Genomic DNA, 20,025 nt, shown 5'->3' on the forward strand with positions numbered 1-20,025 from the left:
TGATGAGTAGATGATCATAGTGCTTGAGTTGGTAAAGGAGTGGATGATCATAGTGCTTGAGTTTGGTAAAGAAGTGGATGATCATTTCAATGCTTAATTTGTAACAGCTACGAATTTTCCTTCTTGCATTTCAATTATAAGCATTAGTAATCTGTGTATAACCTATGTTTGAAATTTGTTTTCGATATGATTATACGTTCGAAATGAGGCCAATTTGATATTAATGGATACAAATGTGAGGCTCAATGGCTAATTGCGAACTTCGGTATAGTTGCCATCTGGGCTTTATATCATAGTAGTGGTCAAAGGCATTTGATCACAAGTTCGTATTTTGGGCTTCGCTTATTTTGGCCCGTCTGTTTTATGTCTGGGCCCATATAACTACATAGGTTTAGAATTTTTCTTATCAGACCCTTATGAGCTATGTTACATGGAAACTCCGTTGAAGTTCCGTTTCACGTTTGCGGAAACGCATTAGAAATTCGTTTCTTAAAGTTTTCAGTTTGAAAATTTAATGGAAACTTGCGTTTCTATTTTGAAAACTCGTGATTCTGTTTTGAAAACGTTTAAGAAACTCGTTTTTTAGAACAATTTCTATAAATAATAATAAATATAAGGATTAGTTTGTTATTTTAATAAATTAGAACAATTTCTTCATGTTGTGAAAGGAACCGGAGCACTTACAAGTTTATACATTCAGCAACAAGAAACAAGATTGCTCCGCAAAAAGCAGAAGACTTGGTATTTGTGCACACTAATCTTCGTCTTCTATCTAAAAGAAGTCTTGCATACAAGGATGGTCCCAATCATATGTGGGACGTTGGAGGTGATCAATTTGATTCACTGGATGAGACTAATCTTGGGAGATTTGAGTTTGAAGATCTTTTTCTTGATGAACCTGAATTGGAAGCGGTCATGTTTGATGGAGCTAATGAAAATGAGGCTGAAGATAATGTTATTGGTCTTTGACTTTCTGTTATGATTTTTATTTTAGTTAGTCTATTTGATATTTAAGTAATGGATTTTGTTATTTTGAATTTTTTATATGACTTTGATGTTTAATGATGATTTATTTTATTTTCGTATGATTAAATAGAATGACTATTTATTTATTTGTATTATAAAATATACTAAACATAATCAAATGAATGCACACATTAATCAATTATATATATATACGTTTCTAAAACGTTTCCAAAGCAAATAAAACACAGAAACGTTTCGTTTCCGCGTATCCGTTTCCATGCAACCTAGCTTATGAGTGTGATATGATTGGAAAACAGAGAAAAAAAAGAAGTGGAAAAGAGTGAAAAACAAAATGAGAAAAGAGGAGAAAAGTAGAGTAACGGAAAAGGTAGAAAATATGTCAGAATCGATTTTACTACAAAGGACTCAACACACTTCTAAACTTTATGACCTATTTTACAAAATTTTCAAAAATTCAGGGCCCTAAATGTTAAAAGAAATTTGATGAAGAAAAGTGGGACCTTGCGCAAATGCGCCGTTCGCACACTCTCTAAGCCGGTACTGTTTCCAATGGTGAAAGACTCACAACCACTAATGATGCTCTTAATGTATGATTCTCGCTCTTTCAATAGTAAAAAAAGTAAATATTAAAAATCAATATTTCATTTGATTAGTGAAATATAAGTTAAATAGGGGATGAATGTTTTCTTCGCTGGAAATTTTTCGCTGTTGAGACAATACAGTCAAAGCCTATGTCCCGCCAAAGTTAGGGTTTCAGCTGCTTCACCTCAAACATTGTAGTGAAAACACACACACTCTTCTTCCTAGAGGAGGTTTGTTTTGTTGTCTTTGATTAGTACCTTAGAAGGACTATTAGTAACATCTATTATTACTGGGTGTTACTGTTTACTAATCTAATCTAGAAGGACTATTAGTCTATTAGTAACATCTATTATTATTGGTTATAGATTTTTTTAAAATCTTTGTTCCTTAAAGCTCATCTTTAAATAGTATAATATCGATACTCATTTGTTTTCTTTTTAACTTAGAATATTTTCTTAGTTATAATATTATGTTGCCAATGAACTAATGAACTATATATTTTAGTATCCCCTGAAAGTGAGAGCCATGTTCGAATTACAAACAACGCACGGCTCTCTTTAGTTTTTAGTTTAACTATTTCCTACATGCTCTTTTCTGCCATAATCAATTTTGTTTTGTTGTTTGTGATATTTCAGGTTCGACATGTTGCCATCAAAAGCCACGAGTGCTTAAAATATACATATGTAGTGGCTAGAGCAAATTCATTCCATTCTAATGGAGCATTTAGGCGCCAATAAGCTTTCACATTAATGTTTTAATCACTAGTTGGTAGGGTTTGAGTCGATGATAGGATTTCTTTAGTCCCCTTGGTCAGCTCAGTCTAGTGGTCATGTGTAGACATTCTAGGTGGGGTAGATTTGTAAATGTTCTATGTACCATGAGTCGTATATACAAGATAAATGATTATGATCAGGTTTCAGGAATCATGACCTACGTTACGCCAAACAAATAAGGATCATGATCGACACACCCACAGATGATTTGACGTTTGTACCTTTTTAAGAAACCAAACAGTCAATCGTTGTAGAGTTTACGAGTTTCATAAATAAAATAATAATGGGTAGAAACCGGAAGAAAATGGTATCTACAAGCTAAGTCTACAATATAATACGTTAAAGAATTCATTAGTGAATTTTTACCAAAAAAAAAAAAAAAAGAATTCATTAGTGAAGCATACGACACCAACCATATCTTTCTATCACTATTGTGGTTTTTAAATTAAGAAATAGGGACCCAGTCGATGTAAATCATAGTAATGTTTTTATGTCCACTATAGCTACTTTGTTTTCTTCGACAGTCATCTATAGCTTTCGTAATCGTATCATTGATCCGAAGCTAGTGTGCACTATGTTACACTACAACACATGTGGATCTCTTGGGTTGAATGATAAATACAATCGAAGTTTTATATTAATTAAGTTCGTACTCTTCTTTTGAGTTGAGATCATTTTCGTGGTCCAGTGATATTGTGGCTAGCTATTAACTAACCTATGTTGTTGCAATTAGCGAGATAAACATTTTTGTTGTGAGTTTAGCGATCGCTTCCATCAATCTTAGGATTATAGAATAGAAAACTTCACGTATTGAAGTTTAATAACTCGTTTGTAACAAGAAAATTTGACCTAACACGACAAGAAAAAAGGAAGTTTCCGACAGAAAAATTTCGTCGGGAATTCTCGACGAAACTCCATCATAAATGCAAGTCGTAGAGAATCCGTCTAGAATTCCCTATAAAACATTTCTATCGAAAATTTCTCGACTAAATCCCGAAAAACTATATTTTAAAACCGCCTTTAAATTGTATATTTGATTTGTAAATGTTCTATATATGTACCATGTGTCATATTTTTGATGGATTTGCCGACGAAATATATAATCCATCAAAATCAGATGGGAATCCCCTTTCCCGACGAGATAGGCCAGACGGAACGACTTTGCCGGAAATGACATGTTTTCTTATAATGTAAAAGTCAAAAAGGTTATGTATTAATTAGTGGGATTTAAATCATATATATCCTCGTTGACAAAAAAAAATCATATATATCCTTAACAAATTATGATTGTCATGAATTGTGATTGTTAAAGTTGTAAGTGTAATAGTGAGAAATTCGTGAGAAAATAGATATCTCAAATAGTAGATAATCTCATCCAAAATATCATAAATGAGCATTTGTCCAGTTTTGTTATGAACTGATATGATCTGCATGACACAGTTTTATTTAGATCCAGTTTTCATAATATTCTCGAATTTTATTTATTTATTCAAACTAATTTTATTTTATTAAATTGATGTTTTGTTCTTTGGGTTTCAAAGTTCAAACATTACGACATATAGTTTGGAAAACTTTTCTTCTTAGTCTTGCATATATTTACAAAACGAAAAAACCTCGAGTTGGAGTGTCTTATAAATCTGTGTGGAAAACACTATGGAGGAGTGAAACACTGGCACCTATTATTTCTATTTTATATCAATCTTTTTGAAAGAAAAACAAGCTTTGACAACATAGATTTGGTAATATAATTATGTTGTACATTATATTCTAAAAGTTCTAGTTAACCAGATATCATTTCATTAAACTTCGAAGTCTGTTCCCGTTCAAATTCACCTTGCCCTAGCCGTTGTAAGACTATCAGAGAGAGCCACAGGCCCATAGCTATGACTGAGCGTATTTGATATTCTGACAAATTAACGTACGCCGCTCAAATCTTTTTGATACTTAACATGTCCGTTTTGTATGCGTCTATACTTTTAGAGAACATCCAACGCCACCAGTGGCAACAAGTTTTCTTCTTTTTTTTTTCAGTGGCAAAAAGTTGATTTCGGAGATACGATTATAATGTATCATCTCATGGACATATAAGCGACGCTTGCGGAGATTTTTTATTTTTTTTTTCGCTAAAAGACGCTTGCAGAGTTGCTGTTATACTACATTTGAAGTTACTTATGATGCAAACCAATGCGTATGAAAATGCAATCAGATAACCACATCGTGGTGGCCTAGTGGTTCCACTAGAGGAGGAGTTGTCCTGTTGGTCCAGGCCAGGGATCGACTCCCCTCTAGTGCGAAATTATTAGCTCTACATGTGGCCACGCGGATATGAGCCCATGCTTATGGCCCATTTGAATACCCGGGAAATGATCCATCTGTGGATTGCACCTCCCACCCGGAGGTTAGGTCTGTATCTTTAATAGACCCGGGTTTAATCCTTTTATCTTCAAAAAAAAGAAAATGCAATCAGATTATTTTGATCCACTCGATCGGGTCTAGGTATTTACTATTTAAGTGATCATTTGCTCTTCTTTTTAACATACAATGCATAATCGTACGTGCAGTGCGATATCTAGAGGCTTAAGGCGGTTTAAAAAACTGGAGCCCTTTCATATAACTAATGAATATGTAATTAATACAGTTTTGATAGGATATAAAATCATGAAAACAAAACAATAGCATACTATTTCAACAAAAGAGAAGAGAAAAAATACCAATGTGCTATGGAAAACAACGAGGCAGTGCGATTTATTGAAAATTATTTGAAAGACAATAAAGTGATGAGAAAATATGTCGAAATGAAATTAATTAACCATAAAACTTGACCTCAATACTTTTTGATTTACCATTCAGATTTTTTTTCTGGTTTGTGATTCCTTTTTGATTTAGAATCTTGTTTCCTTCTATATAAACTTATATCCAAAATTATATACACATACAAGGATTCGAACACAGGTTACTATCTGCAATTGTTGAGAAACTTTAACGTAAAACCACTATCAGACACTACATTTTGGAAATTTTGAGGCCCCTAACACCCTATATATATTGGCCTATGGCAAATAATTTTTTCAATTCACATCAAGCACGGCTCTGCGTACATGCTTAACAAATAATTTTGACCTCGTTATATTATAGGTGTTTAGTTATTTTGATAAATCTTGATGATTAATTGATTGTTTCTGCATAAACATCAGCTAGGCGGTATTCTCTTAATTAATGTGAGTGACATCTTCTTCTTTTTTGACAGCGAGTGACAATCTCTTAAAGTAAAATGTTTTTAAAGTATGTCAGTGAGCACGATCGATAGTAACGACAAACAAAATCAGAAGAAAACATGAATGTTGTTGACCAAAAATAAAAGGAACGTTTTGCATGATGTTTAAAAATGTTTATAATGAAATGCGAATATTCATCAAAATCTTTTGTTGCAAATATTATTGGCTTGTCATCAACCACTCCTCTCCTTTCTCGTCTATAAAAGGTGTTATCCGTCTTTCCTAGCTAACTTGTCACAGCATCTCGATAATCACCCAAAAACAAAATCTATAAGCAAAAAATAAATACTCTAGTTTCTTTCTTCACATTCAAAGATAAAAAAAATAAAAAAAATAAGTAAGATCGTTTTTGAGTTGGCTGTTCTGATTGAGATATTGAATTTAGTTAAAGAAAATGGTTGTAAATGTAACAAACATCAAAGTGGCGTCGGATGGAATATGGGAAGGAGACAATCCTCTCAACTGTGCCTTTCCTCTTTTAATAGTACAAGTCATACTTGTTCTCTTCAGCAGCCGCTTCCTTGCCTTCCTCCTCAGACCCCTACGTCAACCCAAAGTCGTGGCCGAGATCCTCGTAAGCTCTACACTATACATGCACATGCCTTTATGTTTATAAGCTCTATACACACTATACATGCATATTCCTCTATTTTATTCGTAGAAATAGTCACATTAACGTAGAGTTTATCGTTAAATTCTTATAGGGAGGGATATTGTTGGGACCTTCAGCATTGGGTAGAAACAAAGAATTTGTTGAACTATTTTTTCCGAAATGGAGCACACCAATACTTGAGTCAGTGGCAAGTATCGGTCTCCTTTTCTTCCTCTTCCTAGTCGGTCTAGAGCTGGATCTCACAGCTCTAGGCCACACAGGAAAAAAAGCTTTTGCCATAGCCCTCGCTGGAATCTGTCTCCCATTTGCTTTAGGCGCGGCCATATCTCTATTCCTCCGTACAGCCGTGGAGAAGGATCATGGCTCGGCTGGGTACTGGCAGTTCCTTCTCTTTATTGGAGTTGCTCTTTCCATCACAGCTTTCCCAGTCCTTGCCCGTATCTTAGCCGAGCTCAAGCTCTTAACCACAAGCGTTGGCCAAACAGCGTTAGCGGCTGCAGCCTTCAACGACATAGCCGCATGGATCCTCCTTGCCCTAGCTGTGGCTCTCCCCGGTAGCCACGACCATCAAAAACATGTCTCCCCATTGATATCCATATGGGTCCTCCTCTCGGGTGTCACCTTTGTAATCTTCATGTTTTTTCTGATCCAACCTGCCATGAGATGGACCATCAGGTACTATGACGGGACCATGCACGAGGCTTGCATATGCCTAACTCTAGCAGGAGTCCTGATCTCTGGTTTCATCACTGACCTAATAGGACTACACTCCATTTTCGGAGCGTTTGTCTTTGGTCTAATCATACCAAAAAGGGGGTCATTCAGCGACCGACTCGTTGAGCGGATAGAGGACTTTGTCTCCGGGCTACTGCTTCCGCTCTACTTTGCATCTAGTGGACTGAAGACGGATGTGAATAAGATCAGAGGTGCAGATGCGTGGGGGATACTGGCCTTGGTCATATCCACTGCTTGTGCAGGCAAGATCATAGGTACCTTCCTCATGGCGATGATGTGCACCATACCGGCGCGTGAATCCCTCACTTTAGGTTTTTTGATGAACACTAAAGGGCTAGTTGAGCTAGTTGTTCTCAACATCGGCAGGGAGAAGAAGGTACCTACTAGTATACTACACACCATCTTGATATTATTTACTATAATTCTGTGCTTTTAATTGATTTCAAAACATAAGTAATAATCTCTTATATCTTAGAGCACATGGCAATATACTACTTAAAAGGTAAAAGTTGAAAAAAAACGATATTTTAGTTGTTGCTATGTAATACGTTGCATGTATACTAATTTTCATATTGCCCTAAGCTTCACTGACCGAAACACATGACAGGAGAGAAGATTCTTGGATTTATATATGTTGATTTATTGGTCCATAATATAAAAATGTTACTGAGAATTATTTTTAGTCTTTATGTTTTAAAAGGACCCTACTGCGATAATTAATATCATCGATCAGGTACTAAACGAGGAGATGTTCGCAATTCTAGTAGTGATGGCTCTCGTCACAACCTTCATGACGACTCCCTCAGTCGTGGCTATATACAAACCAATGAACTATGGCGGTTTGGACAGTACTGCATCTGGTGGCAAGGGGAATTTACGCATACTAGCCTGCGTACGTAGCCCCCGAGACGTCCCTTGTATAATCAAACTCGTCGAGTCTTTTGGTACGTCCAACGGATCAGTCAAATTATATGTGATGCACTTGATGGAACTTATTGACCGTCCATCCTCCATCTCAATGGTCCAACGAACGAGGAAAAACGGTGTGCCGTTCATAAACAAGTTGTGTAAAGAGAGGTCACGTGACGAGATAGAAGATGCGTTCAGTACTTACGAACAGGTTAGAGACGAGAAGCAGAAGATAAAGATACGCCACTTGAAAAGTGTGTCGGCGTTGGGGACTATGCACGAGGACGTATGCAACGTTGCGGAACATAAGAAGGTGTGGATGATCGTATTACCGTATATGGTAACGGGATGGAGAGTGGTTAAGCAGAGAGTGATAGAAAATGCTAACTGCTCGGTCGCGGTTCTAAACCATCAAGAGGCTGGAGAAAGCAGTATTAGTAGCGGCGAGGGGCCAAAAAGGGTAGGAGTTGTGTTTATTGGTGGACACAACGATAGAAAAGCACTTGAGATTGGAAGCAGAATGGCCCAAAACCCCAAGATCATTGTAACACTCTTGCGATTCTCGGATAACACCATGGCTTCTCCATATTGTGAAAAGGTGACAAAATTATTTACCATTAATTAATTGATAACAATTTTATATTCTAGACTCTAAAATGATGACGCTACTCAATGGTTACACTATGATAATAACTATTTAAAGCTTGTGGATGATACAGGAGATTGATGAGGGAGCTGTGGAAGAGTTTAAGAAACAATGTGAAGGTTTAGTGGTCGAGCATGAAGAGATAGCAGTTGAGGGAAGTCTAGCAAAGATTGCGAAGGCAATGGGAAGGAAGGAGTACGAGCTTGTAATAATTGGAAATCGACAAGTTTTAACAAGTTACTATGAGATGGGACGAGTCGAGGTTTCAACACTTGTCATTCATGGATGCAGTGAAAATGACAGAGCTAAAACTATTGTGGGAGATAATGTCTGAGACTAGTGAAAAGGAGATGAACCTTATGTAAATATAATGATCCTCTAAATAATTAACCACTGTAAAATAATTTGGTGGAGAACTTTTAATTTACAATGTTGCTTCCCAATAAATATTGAAAATTTTCTCAAATTTATAGTGGAGAAACTATGTCTGGTTATTTTAAATGTATTTCGAAGAACTGAGCCAAATCAAATTGAACTAAAATTCATTTTTAACGGTTACTGTTTTTATACCAAAAAATCAAAATTATACTAAAATTAAAATTTTTTTTTGCAAATATGACTCAAAACTTGTAGTCAAATACAAAACTAACCCATGTTTTTTTTTGAAACTTTGACTTGTCTCTTTCACCCTTAAAGTTCAGATTATTCACGAAAATGCCATCATTTTTTTTCTTTTCAAAAATGCATATTTTACTCAATCACCCTCATGTTCCTCAAATATTCACAACATTGTCATTGCCATCAATACACCAACTACCATGAACAACCAATTTGAAGCTCTTATAATGCACTTAAAAATCGATTTCAACTATTTCTTTCTCAATTCTTATGAAGTAAAAACAATCTCTCTTTACTTTCTCTCCATATTCATCCAAAAAATAACCAAAATTTTGATTCTAAATTTTTTATGGTTCATAGAGCCATTGAAGGTTACGATTCTCGGTGGTTTACTTTCGTTTGAGCTTCTGTGTGCTTGGAGAAGACTCATTTGTGCTAAGGAAGTTATCTCACTAATTTAAGGTATGAAATCGAGATTTTATCCAGATCAGTTCGCCTAGAAGACTTCCGAGTAAGTCTTCTGGCTGTAGAAGACTTACATGGAAGTCTTCTGGTCAATGCAGATGTTAGTTTTGCAATTGACTTTTAAATGTGTTTTTTTGAGACGGCTTACACTGAAGTCGTCCATTTTTTTGTTTAAACAAATCTTGAGGAACCCAGAGACGACTTCCATGTAAGCCGTCCAGGATAAACATGTTAGTTTTGCATTTGACCGGAATGTGTCAGAAATTTGACTTCTTCTGGACGATTTACTTGTAAGTCATCCAATAGAAAACAAAAAAATCAATATTTTATAATAACTAGACGACGTCCAAGTAAGTCGTTTCAGGTTAGTTTTGCAATTGAAAAATAAAACTTAAATATTTAATTTATTCTAGATGACTTACTTGAAAGCCGTCCAGTCGACGACTTACATGAAAGTCGTCCATGATTTTATTCCCAGATTCTGGTCAAACCTTGCTTATCTTGGACGACTTCCGAATAAGTCATCGACCGGACGACATTCAAGTAAGTCGTCTAGAAAATAAGTTTTATTTTCCAATTGCAAATCTAACCTGAAACGACTTACATGGAAGTCGTCTAGTTATAATAAAATAATGATTTTTTTTTGGTTTTCAACTGGACGATGTATGGGTTAATCGTCCCGAACTGGACAACTTCTTTGTAAGTCATCCCGGAAAAGTCAAACTTCTGACACAATCCGGTCAAATGCAAAACTAACATGTTTATCCTAGACGACTTACATGTAAGTTGTCTCTGTTTTTTTCGAGATTTTTTTTAAAACAAAATTATGCTAATATTTACAAAGGAAGACTTCCAAAGAAGTTTGCTGTAGAGAAGACTTCTCTGGAAGTCGTCCTTTGTAAAATTTTAATTGCAAAAATGACCTAAATGGATGACTTCTACGGGAGTCTACCAGAAGACCTCCGTGGATGTCGTCTGCGTCAATGTTTGCAATTTCTCTAAAACTATAAAGACTTTTAAACATTTTTTCGTTAATTCATGTTTATTAATCAATATTTGGACTACTGAATAAAATTTATAACTTAATTGGTGATATTTATGAGGTTACCAACATTCATGTTAATTAAAGTTTCTAGCTAATGTGCTTTTAACTCATACATGTTCTATGTTTGCTAATGTGTTTTATTTTGAATTTTTGCAGATCGATTGTCAGTTACATGCAGTGTATGCAGAATGATTGTTGAAAGATAGCTGTTAAAATTTTGTGGTTGATAAGTTCAAAGGCGCGAGACTGTTTTTTAGTGAGAGTTCGACACATGATGACTTTTTGCAATGGCTCAAGAAGATTATAACCTGGACATGAATACCGAGTCTGTGGAGTTAGCCTACTCATTACCAGAAGCAATGGTGCAACGAATGGCTCCAGACACCCCTTCCTATTCATGTTACAAGTGATAGATAAGTTCAGAACTTGCTCGAGATAACTAAACGCATGAAGTACGTCTTTGTGTATCAAGCTTTAACAAGATGAGAACGGTTCCAGAGGAAGGGGATGAAGATGATGATGATGATATGGTTGAAGGTGATGAAGGGGATGAAGCTGATGAAGGGGAAGAAGATGATGATGATATGGCTGAAGTTGAAAATCATGATGGGGAGGAGGATGGTGCGGAGGAGGATGCTGGTATCCCTGATGTTGCTGAAGCGGTTGATGATGCTGAGGATTACAGTGAGTATGGAAAGGTTAAAGATGAGGATGAGGAAGAATATGGTGATATGGGTTTTGAAGATTTCAAAGGGACATATGGTAGTGAAGAGATCTATGTCAACTAGAGTTTTGCTAGTAGGATGCACTGGTTTCAGAGATGCGGTTGACAGCGGTGAGGCGTAAGTTCTCCTTCAGAATATACCTTGCTCTCATGCTATAGCAGCTGGATCATATGTTGGTTTGCATATCTCCACACTTGTATGCCGGGTCTACTCAAAGGATACTTTGTTTACTATAAGGGACTCAACACACTTCTAAAAAAAATTTGTACATGCGTGTCATGTTTTTGCTAGTTTAATTTTAGTAGTTTATTAAATAATTAAATTTTAGACACATAACTATGTTTCCAATGGTGAGAGACTCACAACCACTAATGATGCTCTTAATGTACGATTCTCGCTCTTTCAATAGTAAAGAGAGTAAATATTAAAAATTAATATTTCATCTGATTAGTGAAATATAAGTTAAATAGAGAATGAATGTTATTTTCGCTGGAAGTTTTTCGCTGTTAAGACAATACAGTCAAAGCCTATGTCCCGCCAAAGTTAGGGTTTCAGCTGCATCGCCTCAAACATTGTAGTGAAAACACGCACACTCTTCTTCCCAAAAGGGGTTTGTTTTGTTGTCCTTGATTAGTACCTTAGAAGGACTATTAGTAACATCTATTATTACTGGGTGTTACTGTTTACTAATCTAATCTAGAAGGACTATTAGTAACATCCATTATTATTGGTTATAGATTTTTTAAAAATCTTTGTTCCTTAAAGCTCATCTTTAAATAGTTTTAATATAGATACTCATTTGTTTTCTTTTTAACTTTGAATATTTTCTTAAGTTATAATATTATGTTGCCAATAAACTAATTAACTATATATTTTTGGAAAGTATCCCCTCAAAGTGAGAGCCATGTTCGAATTACAAACAACGCACGACTCTCTTTTGTGTGTTTTTTTTTTTAAACACAAATTTTCATTACACTCAAATGCAAGGGCTACAAAGCCAAGAGGGAATTAAAAATCCTCTTGTGGACAATTCATGAACTACAATAGCAATTAGAAACAGTCATGATAAATCTTCATATGAAGATGACATCGAACTCAATACCTCTATTCCTCCGTACAGCCGTGGAGAAGGATCATGGCTCGGCTGGGTACTGGCAGTTCCTGCTCTTTATTGGAGTTGCTCTTTCCATCACAGCTTTCCCAGTCCTTGCCCGTATCTTAGCCGAGCTCAAGCTCTTAACCACAAGCGTTGGCCAAACAGCGTTAGCGGCTGCACACTACAAGAAAACAGGGGGATTCTGATGGCCGAAATCGTCGGAAATTCGTCGGAATCGGTCTATTCCGACGAATTTCCGACGAACCCGTCCGTCGGTATCGTTTCGTCGGAAAAAAAAAATTCGTCGGAATTTCGTCAGAAATTCCGACGACTTTCTGACGAATACCGAGAAACGTCATTCTGACGAACTTCCGACGATATTACGATGCGGCTACACGAGACCAGAGTTCATCGGAAAACTACAATTCCGACGAACGTGGTTCCTCGGTTTATTCCGACGAACTTTGGGCGTCGGAATTTACCGACGGACATCGGTCGTCGGAATATACCGACGACCCCCGTTCGTCGGTATATTCCGACGGAAATGAGTTTGTCGGTAAATTCCGACGGATATATGTCCGTCGGTATATTCCGACGACCGTTGTCCGTCGGTATATACCCTTTTTTTTTTACAAATTAATTTTGCATTTTTATATATTTTTTGATATTAATAAATTTAAAAAATTGGAAATTTAAAACTAATAATATTATAAAATTTAAATTCATAAAAACCGAAATAGGAAAAAAATATTCATAAAGTTTAAAATTCATACAAACCGAAATAGAAAAAAAAAACATTCCAAAAGTTTTATAAAGCCGAAATAAACTAAGATGAACTCGAAGACATCAAACGATCTAGCTTCTGCATAATCTCGGTGTTGAACTTCTTCTGGGATGCCAACTCAGCAAGGATAGTGGCATTCTCCGAACGGATAGTGGCATTCTCCGAAAGGATAGTGGTGTTCTGCTCCTCCAATGCCCCAATCCGTTCATCTTTGTCATGTAGCTCCTCGAGAATCATGGGATCGGCATACGGAGCTTGCGAAGAAGATGCCGGATACGAAGAAGCACGACGGGCCAACCCAACTAAACGCCCTCCTTTCCTTTTAGGAACCGCCTACAAAAATATTTAAAGTAAGTAAATATGGACAAGTAAGTAATCGACATTATAAAAAATATATTAATAAAAAAAATTACCTTTTCAACCATCTCATTTATTTGCAATAGAGACAGGTTGGTTGAAGCTCCCGTGGAGTCGCCGTCATCAGAGAGAGGCTGAGATTGAGAAACTATCTCAGCTTCCACCAAATCAACTACACCTCTGATCACGGGGTCCTGAATTTGACCCGTCGTCTTGTTAGTGTGAGCCACCTTAATGAGTTGGAGACGATCAACGGGATTACCGTCATTTGCTTCGATCTAAAAAAACCGCCATTATTAGCCAAAAAATATATAAAATATTTATTTAAAAAATATAAAGATAAATAATAATAAAAAACTTACAAGTTCATCCTCCTTAGTAGACATGGAGCAAGCGCCGAGGTTGTGCACATACATACCTTTCCCGCCACGATCGCTCTTCCGGTTCCTGGAGTTCCTAGAAGACGTCTCTGCAGTGTCTTCCCTCTCCCAATGAGCTATCAACTGCTCCACACCCCCCCCCCCCCCGTTGATGAACCGTGGCTTCTTGTTCTTCTGCCAAACTGTCTTCCACGCGTTTATCTGCTTTGTGTAAGAGTCCATGGCCTTTTCGTTGAATTTCTTACGGACTGTTTCCGTAAGATCGGAGTGCCAGTTGAACTCTTGCTACAAAACAAACACAATTTAATAAGTAAATATATGTAAAAAAATGTAAAAACTTAAAAAAAATGAAGGGTTACTATACCGCAAACTGACGAAACCACAACTCTCGTTCGTCGGAAGGGATCACACTCCACTTTGGATATCCAAAACGGAGCATGGAGTACATCATCTGGTTGATGCTCCGGCTAATGCCATTTTTCGACTTGGTGAACCTTTAAAAAAAATACAAGTTAGCAAGTTAATTAAAGCAAAAAATATAACGGTACAAATAAAAAAAAATACTAACCAAGTGCTATGGCCACGTCGTGGGTTGAGTTGGAGAAACGGGAGATGCTCTCGACCTGGTTGTTGAACCAATAGATGAACCGGCATGACCCCCGGATCCTGTTGAGCAGCAGCGTGAGGGGCAGCGTGAGGGGCAGAGGGAGCTGGAGCGGGAATATATGCGGGAACCGAGTCATGAGACGATACCGATGCACGGGAACCGCTCACCGAACTACGTCGAAGACGGGCTGCGGGGCGGGCTTCATCCTCGGCCCTAAAAAAAAAAAATTAACCCATCAAACATATTTTCATTTATATATTTACAAAAGGTTTTATAAACGTTTTAAAAAAAACTATTAAACCTTTTATATATATATATATATATATATATATATATATGTATACAAAATTATAAAATTTTATAAATATAGAAAAATATTGTTAAAAATTTATAAATGAAGAAAAATGTTGTTAAATATTTATATTTTAAAAAAAAATGTTGTTAAATATTTATTAGTGGAAACTTAAAAAAAAATATAAAAAATTTTAAAATTTTAAAATTTTTACTATACATGATTTACATATATATATATATGTATACAAAATTATAAAAAATTTATAAATATAGAAAAATGTTGTTAAAATTTATAAATGAAGAAAAATGGTGTTAAATATTTATATTGTTTTCAAAAAAACGTTTTTAAAAATCAAAAAACGTTTTTAAAAATCAAAAAACGTTTTAAAAATCAAAAAACGTTTTTAAAAATCAAAAAACGTTTTTAAAAATAAAAAAAAAACGTTTTAAAAAATCAAAAAACGTTTTTAAAAATCAAAAAATGTTCCAAAAAAAACTAAAACAACAATCCTAACTTATATATCCTAAACTATCCATTCAATCCTAAAATGTTCAATCAAACAACCTAAAATCCGAGATCAACTTCCAAAACCCTAAACAATTGAAAAAAAAAAAGGTTTGGGATGATTCTTACATGATTTGGGGTTTGGGGAAGAGATAGGAGGGTGAGGAGAGGATTCGCCGGTGAAGAGAGGCCGGAATCGCCGGAGAGTCGCCGAAATCGCCTAAATCGCCGGAGAGTTTTGAGAGAGAGAGAGGCCGCGGAGATAACGAAGAAGAAAGGAGAAGGGTTTTTATTTCCGTGGATTCCGACGGACACGGGTTCGTCGGTATTCCGTCGGTATATTTAAAATATACCAAATGCCGATTCGCGAAAATTTTCAAGCGGTTTGGTTCTCCCGGGCTAATTGAAATTCCGACGGAACGTGTCCGTTAGTATTTTCCGACGGACACATTCCGTCGGTATATTCCGACGGAATTCCGACGACTTAGTGTTTAGGGTGTTCTTTTCAAGTTTCTAAATGCAAAATCCAAACCTTTGATAATATATATAGTATTTGCATAAAGATTTAACAATAAAAATGTTTTATAACACGATTTTACACAACAATATTTTTGTAGTGTAAGCTTATATAAATATGATTGTATAAGTACATAATGTTAAGATGAGATGTTATGAAAACAATGATATGCATACATAAATATTTTAATGAGTTGTTATATTTGAACGGTTGCGATCTAATACTATACTAAACACTTATTATGTGTTATTTTCATAGTTTTGGCATCTAAATTTATAGATTTTTATGATTGAAACTTTATAGAAAAACATGTCGTCGGTATTTCGTCGGAAAATACCGACGAAATACCGACGACCTTTCCAATTTTCAATGAAACCCGTTGTCGTCGCTATGTCGTCGGTATATTGCGAGGGATTTCCGACGGACCATTAAAAAAAAAAAAAAAAAAAAACTAATCAGAATCTTTTGAATCTTCATCAAACTCCCCAACCTCGGCTTCCGGCTCTGAATGTACGACAGCATCATGTCCAAACACAGTCAAATTCTCAACGAGTTGAACATTTTCCAAATCTTCAACTGCCTGGGCGTTGCTGGTAGACTCTGGTTGCAATGGTTCATCATCATCAGAAGTTCCATCCACTCGTCCTCTTGGGTTGATTTGCGTTACAGTAACCCATGGATCGTCTCTGTACGTCACCCGAGGGTAACTGATGTAGCACACCTATACATATCAATTATACAAAGTATTAGTTCAATATATAACATTAATTAATTATATTGGTAAAAAATTATGAATATATTGACATACCTGATCAGCTTGCGAACCAAGAATGAAGGGATCATAATATTGAAGTTTCCGCCGCGAATGAACTGGTGGAAAATAATTTTCAGCAAAGATTGCAGTTTCTTCATTGATCACCTGTGCCACTATAGATCCTTCCACCCTGCTTTGATTTTTGACCATCTTCTTCAGATGATGCATATAACGCTCAAAAATATACATCCATCTGTACTGCACAGGACCACCAAGTTCCAATTCTCTTGCGAGATGAATAGCAAGATGTTCCATTACATCAAAGAATGATGGAGGAAATATCTTCTCAAGGTTGCACATGCTGACTGGTGCGTTTGTCTTCAAATTATTAATACCCTCTTCAGTCAATACTCTGCTGCATAAGTCACGGAAAAAAACACTAATCCCTGCAATTGCTTCATGAACATTACGTGGCAATAATGCTGAAAAGGCAAACGGAAGGAGGCGCTGCATAATTACATGACAATCATGACTCTTCAAGCCAGTAAACTTTCCTTCGCTTAATCAACGCAGTTCCCCAAATTTGATGCATATCCGTCAGGAAATTTCACTTTCTCTGTAATCCAATCAAAGAACTCTTCTTTTCTAGCACCATCTAGCCGATAAATGGGAAAAGGGGCCGTACCGTTCTCATCAACGTGAAGTTCAGAACGATCACAAATATCGACTAAATCCAACCTTGACTTCAAATTATCCTTCGTTTTACCTTGGATGTTAAGGACTGTGTTCATCAGATTATCGAAGAAGTTCTTCTCAATATGCATGACATCTAAATTATGCCGCAATAGATGACTCTCCCAATATGGTAGATCTCAGAAAATACTCTTTTTGTGCCAGTTATGTAGCTCTCCAACCGCATTGACTCGAATGTTTTCATGTCCACCTACATCTGGCGTCCTTTCTGCATCAAAATACCTAAACTGCTTCAACAAATCTTTCCCACTAACTTCCTCAGGTGGACCATCAAACACCTGCTTGTTCTTCGTAAACGAAGTCTTACTCCTGCGGTATGGATGATCAGGTGGTAGAAATCGTCTGTGACAGTCAAACCAACACGTTTTCCTTCCGTTCTTTAGTTGGAAAGCATCTGTGTCATCTTGACAATATGGACATGATAGCTTCCCATGTGTTGTCCATCCAGATAACATACCATATGCTGGAAAGTCACTTATTGTCCACATAAGTACTGCCCGCATCTGAAAGTTTTCTTTGCGCGAAACATCGTATGTCTCAAAACCATGCGCTCATAGTTGTTGCAACTCATATATTAGTGGTTGAAGAAACACATCTAGTGATCTTTTAGGATGATCTGGCCCGGAGACTAGAATTGAGAGAAACAAAAACTCTCGTCGCATGCACAAGCTCGGCCGTAAGTTGTACGGTGTCACAATAACTGGCCATAGAGAATACTGTCTTCCATGCTTTCCAAATGGGCTGAAACCATCAGTAGATAATCCAAGATAAACATTTCTTCTCTCTTCCGCAAATTCTGGATATGTTGACTGGAAATGTTTCCAAGCCTTTGCATCTGAAGGATGTCTAATCTCACCATTTGTGGAATGCTCTGCATGCCATCTCATTGCTTTTGCTGTGCGCTCACACTGAACAACCTCTTCAATCTTTCCGTCAAAGGCAAATACCACATTCTTTTGAATGGGATCGGAACTCTTCCCCTCGTCTCCTGATAACGAGGTTTCCCACAAAATTTGCATACATTCCGTGTCTCATCCGCTCTCCAGTAGATCATGCAGTTGTCAATACATACATCTATCACTTCATACGGTAGTTGAAGACCTGCAACAAGTTTCTGAACCTCGTAGTATGAACCCGGTGCAAGGTTATCCTCAGGTAGAATACCTTTGACAAAATCAGTAATCGCATCCATACATTCTTCAGCCAAATTATAGTCTGTCTTAATACCCATTAATCTAGTTGCAGATGATAAGACTGAATGACCATCTCTACAATTTTGATACAAAGGTTGTTTTCCTGCATCCAACATGTCAAAAAATCTCCTAGACTCGGGGTTTGGTTCTTCCCCTCTATAATGATCATGTACCATCTGCTCAGTACCTACACCATAATCTATATCCGTTCTAGATTCTTCTAACCTAATATCAGGCTGAGGTTCACTAACAGGCTGAGGTTCGCTAGTACTACCATATTCATAACCAGTTTCCCCATGAAGATACCAAACTTTATAATTACGTGAAAACCCTTTCATATACAAATGAGTCCAAACATCAAATTCTTTTATAACCTTATTATTATTGCAAGAAGAGCAGGGACATCTTAACATACCACTTTTTGCATCCGGTTGCTGTTGAACAAGCCTCATGAATTCTCCAATCCCTTGAACGTATTCTTCCGTAAGCAAATTGGTGTTCGGATCCAAATGAGGTTTATCCATCCACGAACGATAATAAACTTCTGAAGACATGATTTTCACGGAATTGTTATGACTAAAGAGAATGAAGAGAGAATGAAGTGTGAATGAGTTGAATGAGGAGGGGTTGTATTTATAGGAAATTGCTTACGGACCTCCGACGACTTTCCGACGAAATTCCGACGGATATAAAGAAGTCCGTCGGAATTCCGTCGGAATTGTCCAATCCCAAACGGCTATACAACGGTCATATGTATTTGTCGGCAACGGTCACATGGTTCGTCGGAATTCCGTCGGAAAATACCGATGGAATTCCGACGACTTTGCTGTTAATCGGAATGTCGTCGGAATTCCGTCGGAATATACCGACGAACTTCCGACGACTACAACGGTTACATTTTTTATCGGAATGTCGTCGAAAAGTCGTCGGAAAATTCCGACGACTTCATTTTTTTGGATTTGGTCGGAAATTTGTCAGTATTCCGTCGCAAATGTCCGACGACCTTGGTGTCCGTCGGAAGCTCCGTCGGAATTCGGAGTGTTTTCTTGTGGTGGCAGCCTTCAACGACATAGCCGCATGAATCCTCCTTGCCCTAGCCGTGGCTCTCCCCGGTAGCCACGACCATCAAAAACATGTCTCCCCATTGATATCCATATGGGTCCTCCTCTCGGGTGTCACCTTTGTAATCTTCATGTTTTTTCTGATCCAACCTGCCATGAGATGGACCATCAGGTACTATGACGAGACCATGGGAAAACATGCCTATAGCCGGTTATATGATGATTTGGACTATTTTAATTTTTTTTTTGTAGTTTAGTCCCTATAATTCTATTTTTTGTTAATATGACTTAAATAACTTAAATAATCAAATTTATCGTATTTATAATTTTAATTTGAAAAGTACAATTTTA

General features: G+C 36.7%; 1 protein-coding gene across 1 annotated transcript; it reads left to right on the forward strand.

The window, feature by feature from the left end:
• Window positions 1–6,011: 6,011 nt before the first annotated feature.
• On the forward strand, window positions 6,012–10,634 carry LOC106398495 (cation/H(+) antiporter 20-like). Its single transcript, XM_013839041.3, has 4 exons — window positions 6,012–6,191; window positions 6,322–7,341; window positions 7,699–8,472; window positions 8,594–10,634. The coding sequence occupies exons 1-4, from the start codon at window positions 6,012–6,014 to the stop codon at window positions 8,852–8,854; spliced, it is 2,235 nt and encodes a 744-aa protein (XP_013694495.2). The 3' UTR covers window positions 8,855–10,634.
• Window positions 10,635–20,025: the final 9,391 nt, after the last annotated feature.

This window comes from Brassica napus, chromosome C4 (genome assembly GCF_020379485.1).
Source record: "Brassica napus cultivar Da-Ae chromosome C4, Da-Ae, whole genome shotgun sequence".
Lineage (NCBI taxonomy): Eukaryota > Viridiplantae > Streptophyta > Magnoliopsida > Brassicales > Brassicaceae > Brassica > Brassica napus.